The sequence below is a fragment of the Manis pentadactyla genome, chromosome 2 (genome assembly GCF_030020395.1).
Source record: "Manis pentadactyla isolate mManPen7 chromosome 2, mManPen7.hap1, whole genome shotgun sequence".
NCBI lineage: Eukaryota > Metazoa > Chordata > Mammalia > Pholidota > Manidae > Manis > Manis pentadactyla.
This window is the reverse complement of record NC_080020.1, coordinates 12,345,725-12,367,186: the sequence shown is the minus strand read 5'-3', so window position 1 is coordinate 12,367,186 and position 21,462 is coordinate 12,345,725. Positions and strand designations below refer to the sequence as shown.

The 21,462-nt window shown below is 43.6% G+C and overlaps 1 protein-coding gene across 1 annotated transcript in view; it reads left to right on the top strand.

Annotated features, from left to right (window-relative positions):
- Positions 1 to 21,462, top strand: part of ATP8A2 (ATPase phospholipid transporting 8A2) — a 544,332-nt gene that overhangs the window by 93,869 nt on the left and 429,001 nt on the right. Inside the window, exon 2 of the mRNA XM_036917383.2 lies at positions 2,025 to 2,169. Within this exon, the coding sequence (XP_036773278.1) occupies positions 2,025 to 2,169 (145 nt within the window). The remainder of the gene's footprint in view (positions 1 to 2,024; positions 2,170 to 21,462) is intronic.

The following is a 21,462-nucleotide window of genomic DNA, read 5'->3' as shown; positions in this document are numbered from 1 at the left end:
TGTTTTGTTATTCCTAGCAGCATCTGACTAGTGATTCTCCACTGTGGCTGTTCATTACTATCACTTAAGGAGCTTTAAAACAAAATAAAACAAGTCAGAATCTGCGAGGGTCGGACCCAGGATCTAATGAAGGGTGAGAGTCCCCTTGCTGGTGATAACAGCATGCTGAGAGCACTCAAGGAGCAATGAACAGCTGTGACCCATGTGAGTGTGTGGAGTTCGCACCCTCTGTGCATATCACTGCATCTCTGCCTGGAGAATTCAAAGCAACCCTTTATAAGCCTTGAGTAAAAATGACTTTTTCAACCAGCACTCATGAGTGCCCACTGTGTGCCAGCCACTGTTCTGGGTGCTGAGCTCATTGCAGTGAACACGTCCTGACTGTCCTGGAGCTTCTGCTCTTGACCATGGGAAGGGCATAGATAGATAATGGCAGGTGATGATGAATGCTGTGGAGAAAAACAAAGAGGGAGAAGTAGGCAGAGAGAAAAGCAGCACTTTTATGTAGGGAATATTTTTGAAACTAGTCTATCTGCCTTAGATCAGCAGATGCCTTAAAACCCAGCCCCCTCTGATTGAAGGACTCAAGCCAGAGCTGTCAGGTCGGCCAGTTTTGAAGTAGGGACTTTGCTGCCCCTTGTTATTGAGAGAGGGCAGAGCAGTGCCCAGTGAAGCTGGAGGGACCCCAGAGGTCCAGAGGCCGGAGCGGAGGAGGTGAGGATCTAAGGATGGGGTCCTGTAATAGGAGGAGCCACGGGGCTGTGACCAGGGGCCTGGAAGTGGGTCCTTCTCAGCGTCGTTTGTCCCCTCCACTAACCCAATATTGCGTTTGGGTTGCGCCCTCTTGTGGTAAGGCTTATAACGGGATTATATTCACTTTAAAAAGATGACATGCTTAAATAGCCAAAACTTTCTATTTCAAAATGTTTCTGTATGTCAATGAGCATTCTTTGTGGCTGGGACGTGGATGTTCACTGAAATGAGGTGTCAGTTTCCTAAATGGTAGGCAACATTCATTTATTTGATAGATGGAAGGCACGGCAGATATTAGAGCAAATGTGTTTTTAAGGAAAGGGAGAAAATACTTCTTGTGCAGGGCACTTCGTCTCCTGGGATCCTTTCCCTCAGGTGCCCCTCCCTGAAGGTCAGTTCTTGAGGCGGGTCCCCCCTCCTGGTGAGGCCAGCGGCCTCGGAGCTGGAGATGTGGGTAAGGTCTGCGCGCGCACGCGCACCTTGGGGCGGTTTTAGGAACGGGAACATCATTATTCTCCGCGGACACTTCCCTAAGTGAGGGTATTGGGGAGGCCGAGCTCACAGACAGAGGCTTGCCTATGGCCCTGAAATCGAATTTGAAGGAAACAGACTTGCTTGTGTCTTAACCACGGAGACAGTAACTTGAGCAATGAAAGGACACATCGCGCATCCATCCTGACCTGGGGCCGGGAGAGCCGCTGGCAGCGCACAGGTTGGCAGGCGCATCTGCGGAGAGGAGCCGCCGGTCGGTTCAGGGGCGCGGCGGAGCACGCCCTTCACACCGAGGCCTGGGAGCTTCATTTTCAGGGCACAGAGATGTGCGTTCGTTCTGCTGTGACTGAGTGCGGGGCGCATCTCCGTTGCTGTCGTTGCTCGGTTCCTAAACACGATCAAAGACGCCCAGGAAACCGGTTCCAGAGCTCGGTCTCTGGGCCTGGAGGGGGCGCTGTCCGGGGGCGGGGCGCTGGGGTGGGCGGGGTGTGAAGTGGGGAGGGGGCGGATGGAACGGGGGGGAGGGGAGGGCAGGCGAGCGTGCCTGCTGCCCTCTGCGCCCTGGGGACCCGCCGCCGGGGCTGGGGCAGGAGGGGGCGGGGAGGAGCCGCAGCAGCCACCGCGGCGGGTCTCCGGGGGCAGCCAAGGTACATAGGCGCGGCCGGCAGCGCCCGAGCATCCTTTCCCGGCCGCTCCCCGCCCGCCGGCTGCCGTGCTCGCTGCTGCTCGCCGGGCGTGACTTCTTTTGTGTTTTGTTCTCGGCCCGTGCCTCTTCGCAGGACCTGTTCGTCCTTCTTCGGGCTATAAGAAGGCAGATGATGAGATGTCCCGGGCCACGTCTGTTGGAGACCCGCTGGACGCACCAGCCCGCACCATTTACCTCAACCAGCCTCATCTCAACAAATTTCGTGACAACCAGATCAGGTAGGAGAAGGCGGCGAAGAGATGCAGGAACGGCCCACTCACCACTGGAAGGGGGCTTGGCTCCCTCCCGTTAGCTTTTCCGTGCACCTTGCCAGCCCCCACCACCCGATGGCCTCCTCCAGCGCCTTCCCCGCCCCCTCTGCCTAGAGCCAGGCGCTGTCCCTGCGCTTCAGCGGGTCATGGGAGTACAGCCTTTACCTGTCCCCCTTCGCATCTGTTCTGTGCTCAGGCATTCTGTGAGCCCTGGGGAAGTTTTATGCTTATGTCCCTGACAAAAAATGAGGTCTCTTATCTTTTCATCCCTGGGCTCCCTTCCAAGAATTCCCCCCTCGTCCTGTTTTAAGCCAATTGATAACTCTGCTTAGCTATTTGCAGACCCTAATGTGGGGGAAGTGCTTTATAAAGGATTCCTACAGGTCACAAGGACTGGCATTCCACACTAAACGGCGCACGACATTTGTTATGAGGGCTTTGTTTGCCGGGAAACTTTGCTCAGAGTTAGCAGAAAGGTGGGTGGAAGCTTACATTTGTGTCAGCTTTTTGCTGGTTATTGTGTCAGGTGCTTTAGCTCCACTTGGTTAAGGAATTCCCATAACCTGTCCCCTTGAAGAAGGTGTTATTATCTCCAGATCAGGAACTGAGATATAAAGATGTTAAACAATGTACCTATGGGCGTGTAGCTACTGAATGGCAGAACTGGAGATAGAACACATCTTGCCTGACTACTAAGCTCAAATTCTTTCTGCTGTGTAAAGGCTAGATCTTTAGGCACGGGTGTTAGTGAGCTTACACATTTCATTAAACTTTCAGGCTTAGGCAACTTTATGGGAGTGACTTCAGAGGATGGAATTCTGTGAGTGGTTCGGAGCACCATGCTCAGGTGTAGAAAAGTTAAGGTTACACATAGATTATTGACGAACCTGAACTCCTATCCAGTGTTCTTACTTGAAAGCTCTGGCTATAACTACACTGTTGTGTGTTGAAGTCTTCCTCTACAGCATTAGCACTTGTACAGGCTGCTTAGTGTGACTTCTTCACTTTAGAAGGTTTGGCTGTTGGGTATTATCATAGCTTGATAGGATTTGGAGTAGAATAATGGTGCATATAATGTGGAGGTGATAACCTCATTTATTAAGGGAGGGTTAGATTATCATAGGTTTATTTTGGGTTTTAAGAGTGACCATTGGGGCATATTTTATATTTAAAAGTATAGCTTAGAATAGCTGAGGTCCCATTCAAGAATGAGTGGGCTTGGTTTAAGATACAGAGCATCAATCACAGTGAGTTGCTGCTTCACAAACTACGATGTCTAATAAAAAAGATAGTAGCAAGTGTTGGATATTGGTGAGGATGTGGAGAGATTAGAACCCTCATAAACTGCTGATGGGAGTGAAAAGTGGTGCAGCTGCTTTGGAAAACACTTCGGCAGTTCCTCAAAAGATTAAATGTAAAATTACCATATGACCAGCAATTCTACTCCTAGATGTATCTACCCGAGATGAGTGAGAGAAAACGCATCCACAGAAAAACTTGTACACAGATGTTCATAGCAGCATTATTACAGCCAAAAAGTGGAAACAATCTAAATTTCTATGAACTGATGAATGAATAAATAAAGGTGGTATATCCATACAATAGAATATTATTTGGCCATAAAAAGGAAGGAAGTACTGATAGAAGCTACAACGTGGGTGAAGCCTGGAAACACACTAAGTGAAAGAGGCCAGTAACAATAGGCCTCATATAATATGATTCTATTTATATGAAATGTCCAGAAGAGGCAAATCTGTGGAGACATAAGATAGATTAGTGCTTGGTAGGGCTGGGGAGGGTGGAAGAGGTTGGGAAATGGGGAGTGGCTGCTAATGTAATGAGGTTTCATTTTGGGGTGATGGCTGCACAACTCTATGAATATACTTAAAATTATTTGGAATCCTGCTATGCTAATATAGTCCCATTTTTTCCATAACTTTTCATATGTGCTTCTTTTGAATTACTTTTAAAAAGAAAGATTACTTTAAAATGTATGTACTTGTTTTTTCTTTGTTTACTTGATTTTGAGGTTCTTCTACAAGATATTTATATATACTATTTTACTATATACTTTAAGCAGTAAATGGTTAGGCAAAAAAAAATCTGTATTGTATACGGATATGGAATTGAAGAATAACTCTTCTTTTTAAACTTTAGGATGTTTTCAAATTTTTTCTTAGTTCCTATTTTCTTTAACTTGGGTATCCATTTGTGCATGCTTAAAGCTGGGAGAATGAAACAGGAGTCTTGGTTATTGTCTAAATTCTCTAGTTTACAGGGAAGGTGAAGATTTTTAAGAGCCTTAGTAATGCGGCCACATTACCTGATCTGTAATCAATATGCAAAGCTGACTTTTGAGGCTGAATTTTATTGTCAGTCACAGAGATTTCAAGTGGCTACCTGTTGGGCAGTTTTATTTGTACTTTTTTGGGGGAGAGAAGGAATAAGTATGGGAATATACAGTGAGTTGGCTAGGAATAAAAGAGGTAGATGCCAATTATTGTCTCTATTTAAAGTTGTATATTGGTGTGTATTGAGTTAGTTGAAATACATCATATTAAATATTAAAGTTCATACAGTTTCTGAATTCATGACTTATATTGTGAGCATAAGTTTCAGAATGCACTGGATAAGGTCTACAAAATTAATATGTGTTCCTTGCTGTTCTTTTAAAATGCCCTATGCTTCACTTCAATTGTGTATTTAAATAAGACTCACTAATGGCAATGTGACTTGTTCATTAAGGAATTGATTAAAAAGCTTCTTGCAAAACCTTGAGCCACATTATTTTAGCACCTCAATATTGCTGATGTGAAGTTTTATAAAACTATTGATTTTTTTTCTCAAAAAAAAAAAGGCTCTTTATCTTGGCCATGGATGTTTTGCTGTAAACTGATAAAGCTATTCAAGGAACTGTTTTCATAAAAGGGAGTAGATAAAGGATTTCTTTTTCTTAATATAATTTTTCCTGAGAAAAGGCTAATGGCTTTTTTTTGGAGACCAGAGCAGGAGTGTTTATCCCAGATTGCTTGCTTTTAAATTGAATTTTTTTAAAAAGAAGGCACCATGTGGGGCAGATGAGGCTCATGCTGGTCCATGGAGTCAGGGATGTCTGCTGTGTTTGGATGTTGTCCACCCCAGGAGGCTGGCCCTGCCCGAGCAGAGTTCTCTCACCTGCCTCCCCACCCTAGGTCCTTTCTGGCATTGAACTTCAGCGTGGCATCTGCTTAGTGACTGTTTTCATAGGCAACTTGCCTTTTGACTTCAGGAAAGGGATTGGAGCTTGTGTGGAGGGATGTGGTTGCTGGGGGTTGGGGCAGGTGGGTAATGGGCCAAGTGATGTGATTCAGGACAGGGACTGATGGCCTAGGATTGCACTTGGGCTGTTGCATCTGAAAGAATCTGAGCCTGGTGAATAGGAGTGAGGAGGTCACACGGGAGTTGACTGTGGCCTTGATACCCACCCCCCAGCCCCAAGGAATGCCAAACCCAGTGACTCCAAATTCCAAGCAACTCCTTGAAATTCTGGGAGAGTCTGCACCATGTAAATGAATTTCTCTCTCAAACTGACCCTTGTTCTTGACACTAAAAATAACACCAATGTTTGATCTGAAACTGGTAGGTTGAAATTTACTATTATTGAAGCCAGTGAATTTAGATTGTCACAATTATGGGGAAACATGACATTGTCTTTTTCTCCTAGGCATTGATTTTCTAGGGCCTTAACTGTGAAGACAATAATATTCTTTCTCCTCAGGAAGTGAGTAGTGATTAATGGACTATTGCAGGGTATATGTACATATGTAGGATTATGTATATGTCCACTTAACAAGATCCCTTTTTTCTGAGGTGTACAATCATACCTCCTTTTAAATATTTTTCAGAACCTCATTGAGATACAACTCACAGACTATATAAGTCACTCATCTGAGTTTTACAATTCAGTGGTTTTTAGTGTATTCACAGAGTCATACAACCATCGCCGTAGTCAATTTTAGAACATTTTTATCACTTCCAGAAGAATTCCTGTACCATTAGCTTTCATCTCCCTATCCTTTCCTTCCTGCCAGCCCTAAGCAACTACTAATTGACTTTTTATCTCTATAGGTTTCCCTGTTCTGGTCATTTCATTTCATATAAATGATGTCATCTCCTTTTAAGTGTTTTAAGTTAAATATTAAATGCTATCGAAAGCTTGCCGTTTAGAGGAACCTCATGGTGAATCTTTGATTTTGTACATCTAAATTTTCAGAAATGTTTAACATTAAAAACATCACTCTCCAGAAAATATCTTGAAATAACTTACTGGTTAAAGGAATGAGCATTATTTATGAATCAAGATCAGGCATATGCAATCTTTTCATGTGATTATCAGCATGCCGGTTGAAATAGTTTCAAGGCTGTAAGGCAGTTTTCTTCATTTGAAGATCAATGAGGTCTTCAAAGCAAGTTAGGTGTGTTTACAGATCCCTTGTCTTGAATGAGTCATTCATTTTAGGTGGGAGTTTCATCTAGCAAAAATCTTCATTAAAGCAGTAGCTTGAGCTTTGTCGAGCTATTTCTTCAGGTTGGTTTGCCAAAGGGAAGTTGCTCTATATAAATATTTTGTTGGTTTTGCCAAGATAAGTTTAAAATAGAATTTTGCCTTTGCAGCAGAGGGAATTGAGCACTGTGTGGTAAGCTTTACAGTGTATTATAGTTTTATAATATTATGCTGAGATCCTAATGTGTGAGAGGGTATTTTTGTCTTAGGGAATGAAGAGAACAAAATCATCTTCCGCAACCAGTTTGTGCCTGAATAGCGGTGATAGATGCTATGTGTGCAGACCTAGAGCTAATGCCACTGAGCACTGGCAAGCCTCAGTGATTCTCCTCTAAACATTGTAAAGCTGAGGAATTTAGCTAGAATCTGGTCGTAACACTTAAGCCACTAAAAACTTAACCAAGGAACAGAACCAAGATCCTAGTAAGAATCATAATTTCCTTCTGGTTCATGGAAAGATCATTGTTTTCAAAACCAAAGTTTACGTTATCTGATTTGAGACAGTTTATCTCTGTCAAGTTTGGCAAAGGTAAAAGTGTATAAAGGTCCTTAATCAAGGGTAACTGATTATGTGGAATGTATTCCCATTACCTACCTGAAAACAACTCTAAGATTTTCTGTGTACACTGCTTCTATCTACTTATCTATTTTAAATAAAAATTGGATATATTTGGGGTGTACAATATGATGATTTGATAGACATAAACATAGCAAAATGATTAGTACTGTCAAGCTATTTAATGTATCATCTCCTCATATAGTTATCACTTATTCTTTTAAATTTAGATGTAGATATACTTGGTTTATCTCCAAACCACACACTGTATTTTCTGAACATGCATGTCACAGCATATCAAGAGTCCTTAATCTATATGTATCAGCTGCAATGAACGCCATAGAAGATTCCTGTAATTAGCACTTTTATCAGGTTTACACCCTGGACAAGGCTTTGAGGCATCCTGCAGATAAAAATATTCAAATTGGGGAACCTTTGGCACTCTGTGTTTCAGGTACCCATTGAATGCATAGCTTTCTTGAAATGTATTTTTAGAAATAGGCAAGCATGTCAGCCTTCGGCCAGTTTAGTATTTGATGTTTCTAAGGAAACAGTAAATGTCTAGAACAGACTCACATAGTGATTTCTTTATCAAGTTGGCACTTGGGTGGGTGGATAAGGAACATTTTGAATTTGACCAAAGAAACATCTGTGCCATTCCCATTTATGAAAACAGGTAAAGGCATTTGCTTTGAAAGTTTTAGTCACTCACTACCTTATTTCCCCTCTGCCCTATTCCCAAATTCTGTAACTTGTACTGTCTTCTGTGCACTTATGAACATTACTGATCCTTACTGATAAAAAGAATTGAGCATCCGGATGTGAACAACAGAAGGTAAATTGAACCAGAATTGGAGGAGACTAAGGGTACGACGACTGAATGCAGTGTCAGTTCTGAACTGGATCTTGCAACAGAAAAAGTCTATTGGTGGTGGGAAAACCGGCGAGCTTTGAAAAACTCTGTAGCCGAATTAGTTTTGTGCTGATGTTATTTGCTGAGTTTTGATGATTATCAGATATAAATGTTGTGGGGAACTGGGTGAAGGGTCTGTGGCAGCTCTTTTCACTCTTTTTCTACCTCTTCTGTAACTACAAATTTACCTTAAAAATATTTGAAAAATTAACCAGACGTGCCCGGGAGAGTAGGGACTAAATGGTAGCCTTTTGTCAGTGCTTTGGGAAATGTTTGGGTCCTTTATTGGAGATACGCATGTTTTGAAGGGATGGTGGTCAGAGGCGTCTGGACCAGCATCTTCACATTTGTTATGCTAAGCAGATGCCAACACGCGTGTCCTGGGTGTCAACCAGGGTTCCCTTAGATGGCCACACTGAGAGTTTCTTCGCATCACGGCTGATCCAGCTGTATAGAAGTTGCTAATCAGCAGCCCTTTCAAGAGGGACAATGCTTAGAGAGAACAAAAGAGAGGCTGACCATTGTTAGGAGGCAGGGATATTTTACAAAGAAATTTCCTGAAATCCATGAGGTTGGGGTTTGGTCATTGAAATGCTGATCTACCCTTTTCTCTTAAATGAAAGCCAGCTATTCAAAACTTAAATCATAGATTTTCAGCTATACTTACTCTTTCATATTAGATATAGTTAAAAAAAAAAGGATTTGGGGTTGAGTTTGGGGTGTTGGTCATTCTGAGGGATTACTCTGTGCATTTTCAGTATTTGTTACCTAAACCATCACTCCAAAGGCTGCTAGAGAGCCTCAGCTCATTTTAGCTCCCAGGACTGCCTGGGGCAGGCATCGGCTTGGGAGAGAGCCTGGTCCGTCCTGGCACATGAATTCTACCTCCACATCGTGGTGTCCAGATTTTTGTGATTGCACATCCCATCAGTAAGACTTTTTACTATGAACCTTTAATATGTGTCTTTAAGTACCTGTATATATATATTAACATCATTAGTTTATTATTTCAAGGCCCAGTATGTATTTGCCAAGATTCACAGTTCAGAATTATGGATGTAAATCTGCATTGTCAATAATCTTCTTAGGGAGTATTTTGAGTATTTTTAGGTGACTTAATCAGATTTGTTTATATGATCCTAATGTTTAGTTTAGTAAATGCATTTGAAGAGCTTTTGTGAGGAATAGAAGTGTCAATTTTGCTTTTCTTGTTTGCATGTCATTGGCTTATCATTTTCTGTCTGGTTTGTTTCACTGCATGATTCTTAAGCCACTCGTTCTTTTTTTTTTTTTTTTTTTTTGGATTTAAAAAAAAATTTTGTTATTATTAACATACAGTTACATGAAGAACATTATGTTTACTAGGGTCCCCCCTTCACCAAGTCCCTCCACAAATGCCATTACAGTCACTGTCCATCAGCATAGTAAGATGCTGTAGAATCACTACTTGTCTTCACTGTGTTGCACAGCCCTCTCCGTGCCCCCCCACATTATACATGCTAATCATCTTCTTCCCCACCCTTAACCCTCCCTTCCCTCCCATTCTCCCCAGTTCCTTTCCCTTTGGTAACTGTTAGTCCATTCTCGGGTTCTGTGATTCTGCTGCTGTTTTGTTCCTTCAGTTTTTCTTTGTTCTTACACTCCACAGATGAGTGAAATCATTTGGTACTTGTCTTTCTCTGCTTGGCTTATTTCACTGAGCATAATACCCTGTAGCTCCATCCATGTTGTTGCAAATGGTAGGATCTGTTTTCTTCTTATGGCTGAATAATATTCCATTGTGTATATGTACCACATCTTCTTTATCCATTCATCTACTGATGGACACTTAGGTTGCTTCCATTTCTTAAGCCACTCGTTCTTTTTGGGAGGGTTAATGTAGTTGAAATTAGATAAATTAATCCATAAATGCAGCTCACTGGGCTCAGACACTGGGTTATGAGCAGAGGGACAAACAGGGGCCTCAGTGACCCATCTTGGCTCAGGCCTCCACGAAACCCTCTAGCCTGGGTGGTTTTGGAGGCATAATTTTCTCACAATATTCAACAGTATTTTCTCACAGTTCTAGAGGTTGGAAGCCTGCGATCCAGCTGCCCAGATGGTAAGGTTGTGGTGGAGGCCCTTCTGGCTTGCAGACGGCCATCGTCTTTGTGTCCTCACGTGGTGGGGAGAGAAACTAGGTTCTCTGGTATCTCTCCTTATGAGGGCACCAATACCATGGTGCGGGCCCCACTCTCATGACCTCCTCTCAACCTAGTCACCTCCCAAAGGCCCTGCCTCCACATACCATCCCTTGGGGTTAGGACCTTAATGTAGGAATTTCCAGAGCACACAGTCAGTACACAGCAACTCCCCCATCCCTGCTAGGGAGGTTCCCCTCAAACCACATCGCATAGGACCATGTGGGGGCCCCAATGTCAGTCCATTCAGTAGATGTTATTCAGTTCAATCAATGGATTGAATCCATCCATTCCATCAATGTTATCAAAGCTTAGCTTTTTGGAGGTGTGTATACGTATGACTTGTTACCACACCCAGCTTTGGAGCCTCCTGCTTATGATTCTCTTGGAGAAGACCTATCTTCTTTGGTGTGGCCCAGTATGCTTTGCCCTCAGGCCCACTAGCGCAGAGGTTGATGACAGGGATGAGACGCAAGCACCATTTCCAGCCCTACATTTGATGTCTATCACGAGAGCACTTGAGCACCCTTCTGCCAAGAGTGGTGGGTTGGGCTGGGTGGCTATCTGGAGCTCTGCAGGCTGCCTTGTGCAGAATGGGGGAAGGGGCTAGTAGGGGACCAGTAAGCCAGGTTGAAGGCTGAGTCATGTGGTTCCTGTGGGAAGGGCATGTGGGCTAGGGAACAGCATATGCGAAGGCACAGAGGAGTGTAACAGTCGAGTGTGCCTTTCCAGAAATGACCTGGAAGACATTGGGGATGGTGGATGATATGCCTGAGACGCCAGGCTGGTGGGGTGGGGTAGCTGCAGCCAGGAAGAACTTTTAAAGGGGCAAACGACAGTGCCATGCCTGCATTTGAGATCCTTCTGTTTGGGGCTCATGCGCACTCACAAGCTCTGAGTTTACAAGGGCCTCAGGCTGTTGTCATTGCCCAGGTGGGGGTGTGGGGCTGCATGCAGCCTTGTGGGAGAAGAAGTCACGGGGGGTGGTTAGATGTGACTTGTGAGTGGAGGGAGGAATGGACAAGTGTGGATCCCAGGGTTCTGGTTTTGGGGACAGGGGAGGTGGTGACACTTTCTCATATTCCTCAGGACTTTTTAAAAACCATTTTGAACAGTGGGTTGGGGCAAAGCTGCTGACCTCAGAATAGCCCAGACCCCTTTGACCTCAGTGTTAGACCACCTCAGGGGACTGGAGGGCTGCAGGGACCTCTGTCAGCTCTATCATGGAGGAGCATAGCTGCTATGTCTCTCTCCCATCAAGATAGGATCAGCCCAGCTCTGCTGGATTTGGAGGCACCCCAACTTCTGGCAGATCTTCCTCTACCTCTAGGTACGTTTGAGTCCAGGATCCATGGTTAGGAATTAGATGAGAATAAGTGAATCAGCCAAGGAGCAGTTGAGAGGCACTGTGTCCAAAGAGGGGCTGATCAACTAACCAGTTATTACTAATACTGGTCTTTCATGCACCTCGAGTCGCTCACTGTCCAATTTCTCATAACCAAACATTCAGTTGACAGGTTATAAGGGGCAAACGAAAGTGTACTTGAGTATTGCCCTGTGCAAGGGACAGAGAGCGCCAGGTTAAAGACTAAGAGGGTCCATTTTCGTGTTAGGGGCTTTTGTGTATATTTTTCTAGCCTGCAACTTTACAGGCATGCACGCTGCGGTGGGAGCCCGAGACAGGCTTGGACGTGTTCACGTGTGTGCGTCTAGGACATTAAGATATAGGGGACTGCTTTTCGTGTACTGAGAGGACAGACTTGGGTGTGACTTCGTGGTAAATTCACTGTGACTTCCCCTTGCAACTGAATGCCAGCAACGATTCCTTACCACAGAGTGGTAAAAACCTTAAACTTGGTCCGAATAGATAACTAGAAATGTGCATAAAAAATCTGTATCTTCTCTACCCCCTTTTTTCACCCTTCCTCTGCCCCCCTTTCCTCCCCGTTCTTCCTTGTTTTGGATCTTGTTTTCAGCCATTTGGACTCTGCTTTGAGTATAGCTAAGGAACTTGGAGCTATGCATAATAATTAATCTGCATTTTTAATTGTAGATGCAGTTATATAAAGGAATCTTTAAATTACCCAGTCAAAAGTATCAATCCTTTATTTCTATTCCAATAAAGAGTGAAAGTTTGGAAGGTATTATTGTCTAGCATATGAAATGTGTTACCAAGCTCTGACAATTTAAAAATAGAGCTCTTTATTTTAAAACAGTAAGGCTGTTTGCTGAGTAGTATCATAATTACTTCCCCAGTATTCCATCTTTGTTAAAGAAGCCTCATTAATTTTTAGTGTTGCCCTTACAAATTAGAGTTCATTAATCATTCTAGTGTTGATATATTAGAATAATTTAAATTATTTCTTATAGTGACTCTGCCAGGGGCAGAGGAAAACATTAACTTCCTTCAGTTTTGACTGCCAGCTGTCACATGGCTTCATTGCCACTTGCATTTCAATAGTTTTATTCCCTATATATGTACAGACATTGTGAGATAAATAATCTTGTGTAAAGGAGGGAGTGTGTGTGTGCGCGTGTGTGTGTATGTATGTGTACCACAGTTTTTCTGTGTATGGAGGTATTGACATGGATTAGCTGTATTTGTAAGCCAAACATTTTAGGTGTTACAAAATCAGGGAACTCCAAAACAAAAAACAACATAATGGGAGATTCCTACTGATAACTTTCCCAATCTCCTTCCATCGTTTTGTATAAACGCATACATGTATTGGCATATCCTGAAATTCTTAACGTCTTTAATGCATTTGTCCCACACATGAGCATCTCTCTCTATTGGGAACTTATTAATTCACTTGGTAAACCATTTTAGTCCACACTTAGCTGATGTGGAAACTTTTTACCGAGGCTTCCTGTGATTCCTATGTTAAAAAAAGCAAAAATTTGCCCATAAGCAGCAGTTTATATTTTTAGTCACTGTAACGCCATATTAATTCCGATACCACATTCAAGTTAGTATTCGTGAACTGTCACGTATTTAACAGCGCTCTCATGTCTGGTGTAATAGTCATAGATGCGTCTACAGAGATAGGCTTTTTTATTGTCCCAGCGAGGACAGCTGGTTGCCTCGTGCACTGGGAGAGAGGGAGTTTTCTTATTTCACAAAGTTAGGTGGTGACTGTTTTAATTTACATTGCCCTTATACTCAACACAAAATTGAAATGAGGATTGGAAAAGGTTTTTGTATTTTTGCCCTTAAACTGACCCGAAAACTCCAAAACTGTGGGTTAATACGTATGAATTTTGAGGAAATGCTGAAGAAGCTGGAGGCTGCCAGGCAGCAAGTGACAATATTTTCATGTTTCTCTGCTAATTTCTGAGGACCCCGTGTTTCTAGTTTGTGATTAGTTTGTTAGTATTTTCTTTGGATGGGTTGTGGCCACAGCACAGTGTTCCGCTTTTATTTTAATCACGTGGTGTCTTACTCTCAGCTAGACAAGAAGTTGTTTTAATACAATGCTGGCATTTGTTATAGAGTAAAATAAGTGTCTTATACAAATTAGCCTATGATATTTAAGGATTTTGGAATAGTGGACTGCTTTATAAGAAAAACTAGCTTTGATTTTAAATCATAGTACTTTTTATATAAATAGTTTGAAAACAGTAATTTAATGTTCTTTACAGCCAAATATGTTTTCTAACATAGTATTTGAGGATAAACTGATTGTGTGTCATGGGTTTTTGGGAACTGTTGTGCTAAAGGACCTCATGAATTTAGATATTTTGAGCTACTACCATTAGATACAATCAGTGCAAGAAAAATGTTTAGCCTTTTTAAGAACTCATATGCTGTTTACTTTTTGAAATACATTGAGTATTTTAAAAGTTAGAATGGCATAAAAATGGGTGCACACACATCCATGGAATAATAATGTTTATGACATAATGAGTGGAGCTGCCGTTAACTCCTGTAGGAGTGATTCAGCTACAAATTAACTTTGGAGATGGATTCTCTGCTTAGCAAGACTTTAAAGATAGTCTCTGGCTAAAGAGTGGGCTGTCTCCAAAATCTTTTTTGCCAGGGTTTGTGTCCTAAAAACTATCAACTACATTGTTGTGGAATCTTTGCAAAATGATATCAGCGCTGAATTTCCTTTTGCCTTTGGTTTCTCATTCTTGTCATGTTTGCATTCTCTGGCTCCACCGTCTCTCACTGCCTGTTGCCCAATGTAAAGGTAGTTTTGTTGGCAAGTCCATGATTTATTATGGTCTATGACCATGACATGGTCTATGATCATGATGTGACATTTTTTCTGAAGCTCACTTTGTGTAAGAAAAACCTAGATTTCTTTGGTCTGGGGAGGGACTCTGATTTCCGTTTGAAACTGGGATCCCAGGTGAGTTTACTGAATGTGGTTCTTGTGTATTGTCATCCTGTCGTGCAGTGCATGTTGTCTAAAGATTATTGTGAGGGCTAATTAAATGAGTTTATATGCATAAAACACTTTAAACCATGCCTGGCTGAGTGCTTTATAAAGTTTGATGTTACTATCATTTGTATTTTAGGTTGTATGTTTGGCAATAACTCTCCCACCAAACTTGGTACATGTCACTTGAGTTTTAAAAAACAAACAAACAGGGTTTGAATGAATTGCATTTGTAGAGGTTAAAAAAAAATGTGCAAATTGAGGATAAGGGTATTTGAGTAGACACATTTTCTTTTTGATTTTAAAGATTAATTTCAATATTTCCCCGAGAGGATCGTGCATAATTTTAAATTAAGTATTTATTGGAAAAATGATAATGGAAAAAACTAGCAATGTAAACTGCTTTTTTTTTTTAATTGCCAGAGAGGGCAAGTGCTTAGGTAAAATAAAAGGGGCAAAGCAAAACTGTTATGTGAGCCTTAGCTCTACAAGTGGCCTTTGCCAGTACTTTCTCTGAGCCTGTGTCCTCACATGTCAGATAGGAGGCATACTTCCCTTGGAGGCTTGTTGTGAAGATAACTGGAGTTCCAGTGTGAAAATGTCTAGACTGTAATGCTCCATGGACACTGTATATCCCACATTCCATAACCTGTCAGATAGGCTGTTGCTCTTTTTTTCTTTTTTTTTCCTTATAATTGTGTAAATACACGTAACATCAAATTTACCATCCTATCCATTTAAGTGTACAATTCAGTAGTGTGAGTTCCTGCACATCATTGTGCACACCCTTCTCCAGAGCTTTTTCCATCTTCTCAAGCTGAGACTTTACCCATTAAACACCAATTCCCCACCTGTCTCCCCAGCCCCGTCCACCACCATTCCACTTTCTGTCTCTAGGAATCTGAGTACTCTAGGGAACCTCATGTAATAGTCTCATTGCTCTTTGAAATAGGACTTTGCCCCCATTACAGGGAGTTTCAGTACTCACGTTGAAACTTTTATGGCATCTCATCCCTTCATTCTTTTTTGCTCTGTCTTATGTCCTGCAGTGTACCATGGTGAGCACCACTAGAAAACTAGGTGTAAAAGCCTAAAGAAATTCACATGACTCTCTCCCACCATTTCTGCAGCATAGTTGACTTTACCATGCTCATTTCCCCCTGATGATGCTAGAAAAGCCGGGCTGTTCCAGGACCAGGATGGAGAACTGGAGGGTGCAGGAGGAAGTGTGGTGGGATTGGTATGGGGTTTTAAGGCAGATCTGCTTTGTCAAGTGGGTGGTTTCAAGGCGCTGTGTCAAGCTCTCATTTCTCCACTTTGCTATGACCCCCTGCCTCTATGCCCTTTCCCCTTTCATCTTCTAGATTGCTGGTGGTTATCATCCCGCAAACACTTAAGATGCTGTGACTTTCCTTGTTCACTGACTGCTGCTACTTCTGTTTTGTCTTCAGAAAGATGTACAAAGCCCGTCCATCCCCTTCTACGCCACGCTTACCATCCCATCTCTCCACACCCCGTCCATCCTGTGTTCTGGTTGCAGCGAGTTACTCCCTGGGCCTTTAATCACAGGATTCTCCCTAGAATGCACTTCCTGGCTAAAAGTTTCCTCCCTGGTGTGCTGTCTTTAAGGCTCAGGTCTCAGATCTCTTACAAAGCATGTACTTCCTTGTCTTGCATCCCCACCATTTTTTAGGTTGAGCTGGGTTCCCCCTTTGACCCTAGTGTTGCACAGACTTTTCTGTTGTGGAACTTATAGCATGTTGCACCAAACCTATTTTTATGTCCCTGGCTCTCCAGCTCTGCTGTATCATCCTTGATGGCAAAATATCTGTTTAACTTGCATTCTCCCAGCACAGAGCATGGTTCCCTGGCGACAGGAAGTGGAAAATCTTTGCTGAATGACTTTGCTCTACAGGTGAAGGTCAGAATTGTACAGGATATATGGCTTGGCCTGACATGCTGTTCTAAGATTTCCCTTCACGCTTAATTGCTTATTGAACAATGTAGAGCCCCCAAAGCAGGTACTTAAGCCTCAGAAATTGATACATTGTGTGGGTTTAATGTTGTGCTTTTATGTATAAAGTACACTCTCAAGGGGGAGGCTCAGTTAAATGCTTTTAATGTCAGTTCTTCAGATTTAACACATTAATATCTGCCCTCAAATGTCGTGTACCTTTGGGATTTAATGTGATAGCTGGTATCCTTAGTCATTTATTTCAATTGAAGTTTAAAATTTGTTCATTCAACAAATTTATTCTTAGTCTCTAGTACATACCAGGCACTGTACTTGGTGTTAGGAAATGATAGGAAAATGAGACTATGCATTTATGGTTCTGATCATCTCGTTACTCCTTTTCCTCCTATTCTACTTCTGTTGAGCCCTTTGGGTGGGTTTGAGTCAAGAAGATGATGTGGAGACCCCATGAGTCATCCAGTGCCAGTCATGAGTTAGCTGTCCTTCTACTTTTCAGCCCAGGTCCTCAGCCTCTTGGAGGAGGAGATACAGGAGAGGGACTCAGAACAGCCACTGGGGTGTTCTTCCTGGGGCACAGGTGGGGCGTGCTGTTCCACGAAGGGTTGCCCACTTGTGACTTTCACTTCCTCGGCACTTTGCCCTAAGGCTCACCTTGGGGTACAAATTACACACAGGCTGGGGAGACAGGGCTCCCACATGTGAGCCTGCACCCCTCGGAAGGGGTCAGAGTGAGTTGTGAGCCAGGCAGAGCTGCTGCTCCCTGCTTGTGTCTGCAGGTCCCAGAGAAGGAGGCCAGCAAGACCAAGTCACAGAACCTGTCTGTGTCTGCACTGGCCATGCAGGACCCAGGAGCCATCTCTCTGCCCAAGGTGCGAACAATAAAACCAGCTGAATGCTGGTCTGCCTTCTGTTATCCTGTGCACCAGCAATTATATGCAATGTTGGCAACAAAAACACTCCTCCCTGAAAAAGTCTTCAGTTGAACTAAGTTCTAAATAATTGCAGTGACTATTATTTAGCTTTAAAGATTATATATATATATATATATATATATATACATATATATATATATAATATTATACACACACACACACACACACACACATGCTTCAAACCAGCACATCTTTATTGCTTTTGAATAAGTACTGAATTCACATGGGAATCAATTAGGAGCACTCCCAGGTAACCCTCTGGCCCCTAGTGTATATGGACTAGATTTAGAAATAATCTTAACATTGAGGTTTTTTTCCATAATTATTCATTCTCTTAAAATTGGAGACCAAATCAAAATAAAATGCAATATTAGTGGCATGATTAAGTCTCATCAAAATGTTTTTTGCAAATCAAACCAAAAATTTGCAAATGTTTGCTTTTGCTGAATTTCACTTACTAGTTCCTTGACCATTATTGACATAAATATTGTAGCAGCCTATAACCAAAGGATAAGAGGTCAAACTGTTACATGGATGTAAAAATGATTGAATGATAGTTGTACTTTTTCTTTTTTTGTTGCTGTGATATGTATTTATTGGCATGATTAGATACAATTTAATAAAGGCAATGTCTTTTGCTGTTTTTTTTCTGATCAATTTTATATGTTTTTATTTCATTATTGTTAATGAACGTAATTTTGTAACATAGATGGGACTATTAAAAAATCCATCTGTCTGGGTTTGGCATCCTGGGTGGGAAGTCACCACCTGCCGCTAGCTGTGTGGCGGCCGAGCCTTGATCCCATTCTGGAGTCCCTCGCTCCAGCCCTGACCCATGAGCTGCAAGTCCTCCTGGCCTGTGCAGGTGTATTTAGATGTAGCTGCCTGTCTCCCAGGCCTCAGGCTCCTCCTGTGTAAAATGAGGAGTTCGAATTAGATTTTTCAGCGTCTTTCAGTTCTGAGACCCTGTGGTTGTGTGGATCCTCCCCTCGAGGCCTGGCTCTGGTGAAACAGTGTGTCACTTGACCTTCTGGCCACTTATTTCTGTGACCCCCAATCTTGCCAGTCCCCCGGGCCTGATGCGGGTGGGACTCAGTTTCTCTTGGCCACTGGCCAAAGTCAGAGGTGGTCCATGGATGGGTCATGTGGGACTCAGTCGAGGTTTTTCTCTGCACCTGGAAGAAAGAGTTATTCTCTGTAGGCTCCGAAGTTCTTTTGTTTAGACTTTTTAATTACGTTTTTCAAATTTATACTCTTAACCTACCCGGTTAGTCAGTCTGATGAGAGTCAGTCTGAAGAGAGCATTCATCTCCTGTTACAAAGCTTTTGGTCAGTTTGCGTGTGATTGTTGTTTTACATGTGTCCATGCTACGTCATTTAATACATAGAATATACCACACTATTAGTATTAGGTAACACGGCTCTTAGTGTTCTGGCCTTTTATGCTTGTTAGTCATTTTCATCTTAAACTTAATTTCAATGTTACTATTATAGCCTTTGATTGCTTCATGTCTATGCTGTATGGTGTGAGTTTACTCATAAATTGTTTTTACTGAGTTAAGTAACAGCATCCCCATAGAGATCTTTTTTCCCTTTAGTAAGGGCACTTTTGCTCTGTTTGTTGTCATAACTTTTTGATTATTTTGTTTTGTGTTTCTTATGATTGTTTCTGTGCCTTTTTCTGGATTCTTGGGCTTGTCTGATGAAACTCATAGCGGGATTACTAGGCAGATGGGAGCTCAGGGGTGCAGCTGTCAGTTTTGGCCTTGCTGACTGTGCAGGTCTGCAGGGTTGGTGGGCAGGTGTGTCCAGAGGTTAAATATGTTGTCCGGAGAGGGCATGTGGCAGAGGTCGCGGCTGGAGGTGGATGTGGTGACCAAACGCGGCAATTTGAGCCACAGAAGTAGAGAAGATGGTTCAGGACACTGAACCAAGGCTAAAGGCCGAACCTCAGGGAAGGCCCCTGCCTAAGGATCCACCAGGGAGGGGCAAGAGGCCGTCCAAGGGGGAGGCGGTGAGCAGGAAAGGGAGGCTGCAGAGCCCAGGGGTAGCCCTCCAAGGAGGGGAGTGTCAGGTGGGGTCAGATGTGGGCGAGAGTCCGTCTGCTGTGACAGGTCGCTGAGCGATTCCCATTAACAAGAGCGTCAGCCAGGTGGTGGTAGGCTGCAAGCTGAGGGAGCAGTGGGAGGGCGGCCGTGAAGGGAGAGGAGGAGAGGCTGAGGGAGGGGAGAAAGGTTAGGGAGGGATTTTATTCTTAAAATTATCTTGCTAAAAGCAGTGGAGAAGGGAAGAGGGGTAGGTGGAAGATAATGTGTGGGGTACCAGGTCCTGGGGCAGGTCCCTGAGCTTGGCGCCAAGCACAGACTTGGGTAGGAAGACAAGACACTCGTTCCCTCCCACAGCCAACGCGGGAAGGGCTGGGGCTGGCGCGGCAGAGTCAGCTTCTGTGCCTGGGGAGCTTCTGGTGAGCCCAGGACCTGGGGGGGACAGGGCCTCACAGCGAGGGGCACGGATGGGTGGAGACCTTGAGGAGGGGACCCATGGGAACAGCCAGTGCGTGACTGGGGGAGGGACCTGCCCAGGCTCTGTGGCCCAGGGGGCCTAGATGACCTTGGAAGGCACATGTGTCTTACTGTATGTTAAGGGGCCCACTAAGTTGTGCTTTGCTAACTAATATATTTTGATTTTTTTAATTCTTTGGTGGACAGAAAAAAAAAGCCAAACAAAATAAAAAGGTCAGCCTGGGTCTGCTGTGTTTGCTTTTTGTGTGTGTGGCTGTGATATCTGAGTGGGGCTCCATGTCTGCTGGGCAAGGAAGCTGCTCCCTTCCAGCCACTGCAGAGGCTTCTCCCTGCCAGTACTGAGACCTTCATAAATATTTTATCAAGTTTCCTGGGAACAAAAACCATGCTGCAAAAGGTAAAAAAGCTTGTTTGGCAGAGATGAATGTACAAAGGATTATTTAGTAGGAGGGAAGACACAGGAAACGCAGCCTGTTTTCTGTGTGTGTGCGTGTGTGTGTTTTGAGGGGCAGGGATCCTTGATGTCCTCTGGTTTTTAGAAGAGCCTGGCTGTTCTGATATTCACAGGACCTTCATTCGTATTTAAAGAACGAAAACATAAGGCTAAAAGCACTGCTCTGAAGCGTGGACATTTTTATAATTGTTTTCAAACAGAGTTAAGTTCCTTCCTACGTGTTCTGTCTGACACCTGCCATCCGAGTCCCTCCCGCAGTGAATACGTGTGACGCTGTCATGGCTTCTTTTGCCAGTGACGGCAGCAAACTCAAGCAGGCTGGGGCTTCGGCCTGAAGCTCCGCGGTGTGCCTCCGATTCCCCAGGGGCTCTGTAACTGGCGTCCCTGGGAGGAGAGTCTCTTTGCAGATCTTCGCCTCCAGTGGCTGCTTCATGTTCCCCTGCACGAGCTGAGTTAGGCATTTTCTCTGATTTCCCCCTGCTGTCTCCCACACCTCACACCAATGGGGGCCCCCTTTGGCAAGGACTTTGAGGAGACAGATTTGGGCTAACAATGCAAGAATGGGGGTAGATGTTCCAGCCACAACTCCCCTCTTGCACCCTTGAGGGTGGGTTCATCTGACTCTACCCATCTGTTCAGGAAAGGCCGCAGTGATGTCATTGCCTCAGAAGTGGCCTAAGTTTAAGATGTGACAGGGGGTTTGAGTTGGGTTTAAGGAGAGATGGGGTTGGCTTTGGGAAGGGTTGACCGAGACACTCCTGCCTGGAGAGGGGCCTGCTCTGTGCATGGGGGAGCTGGAG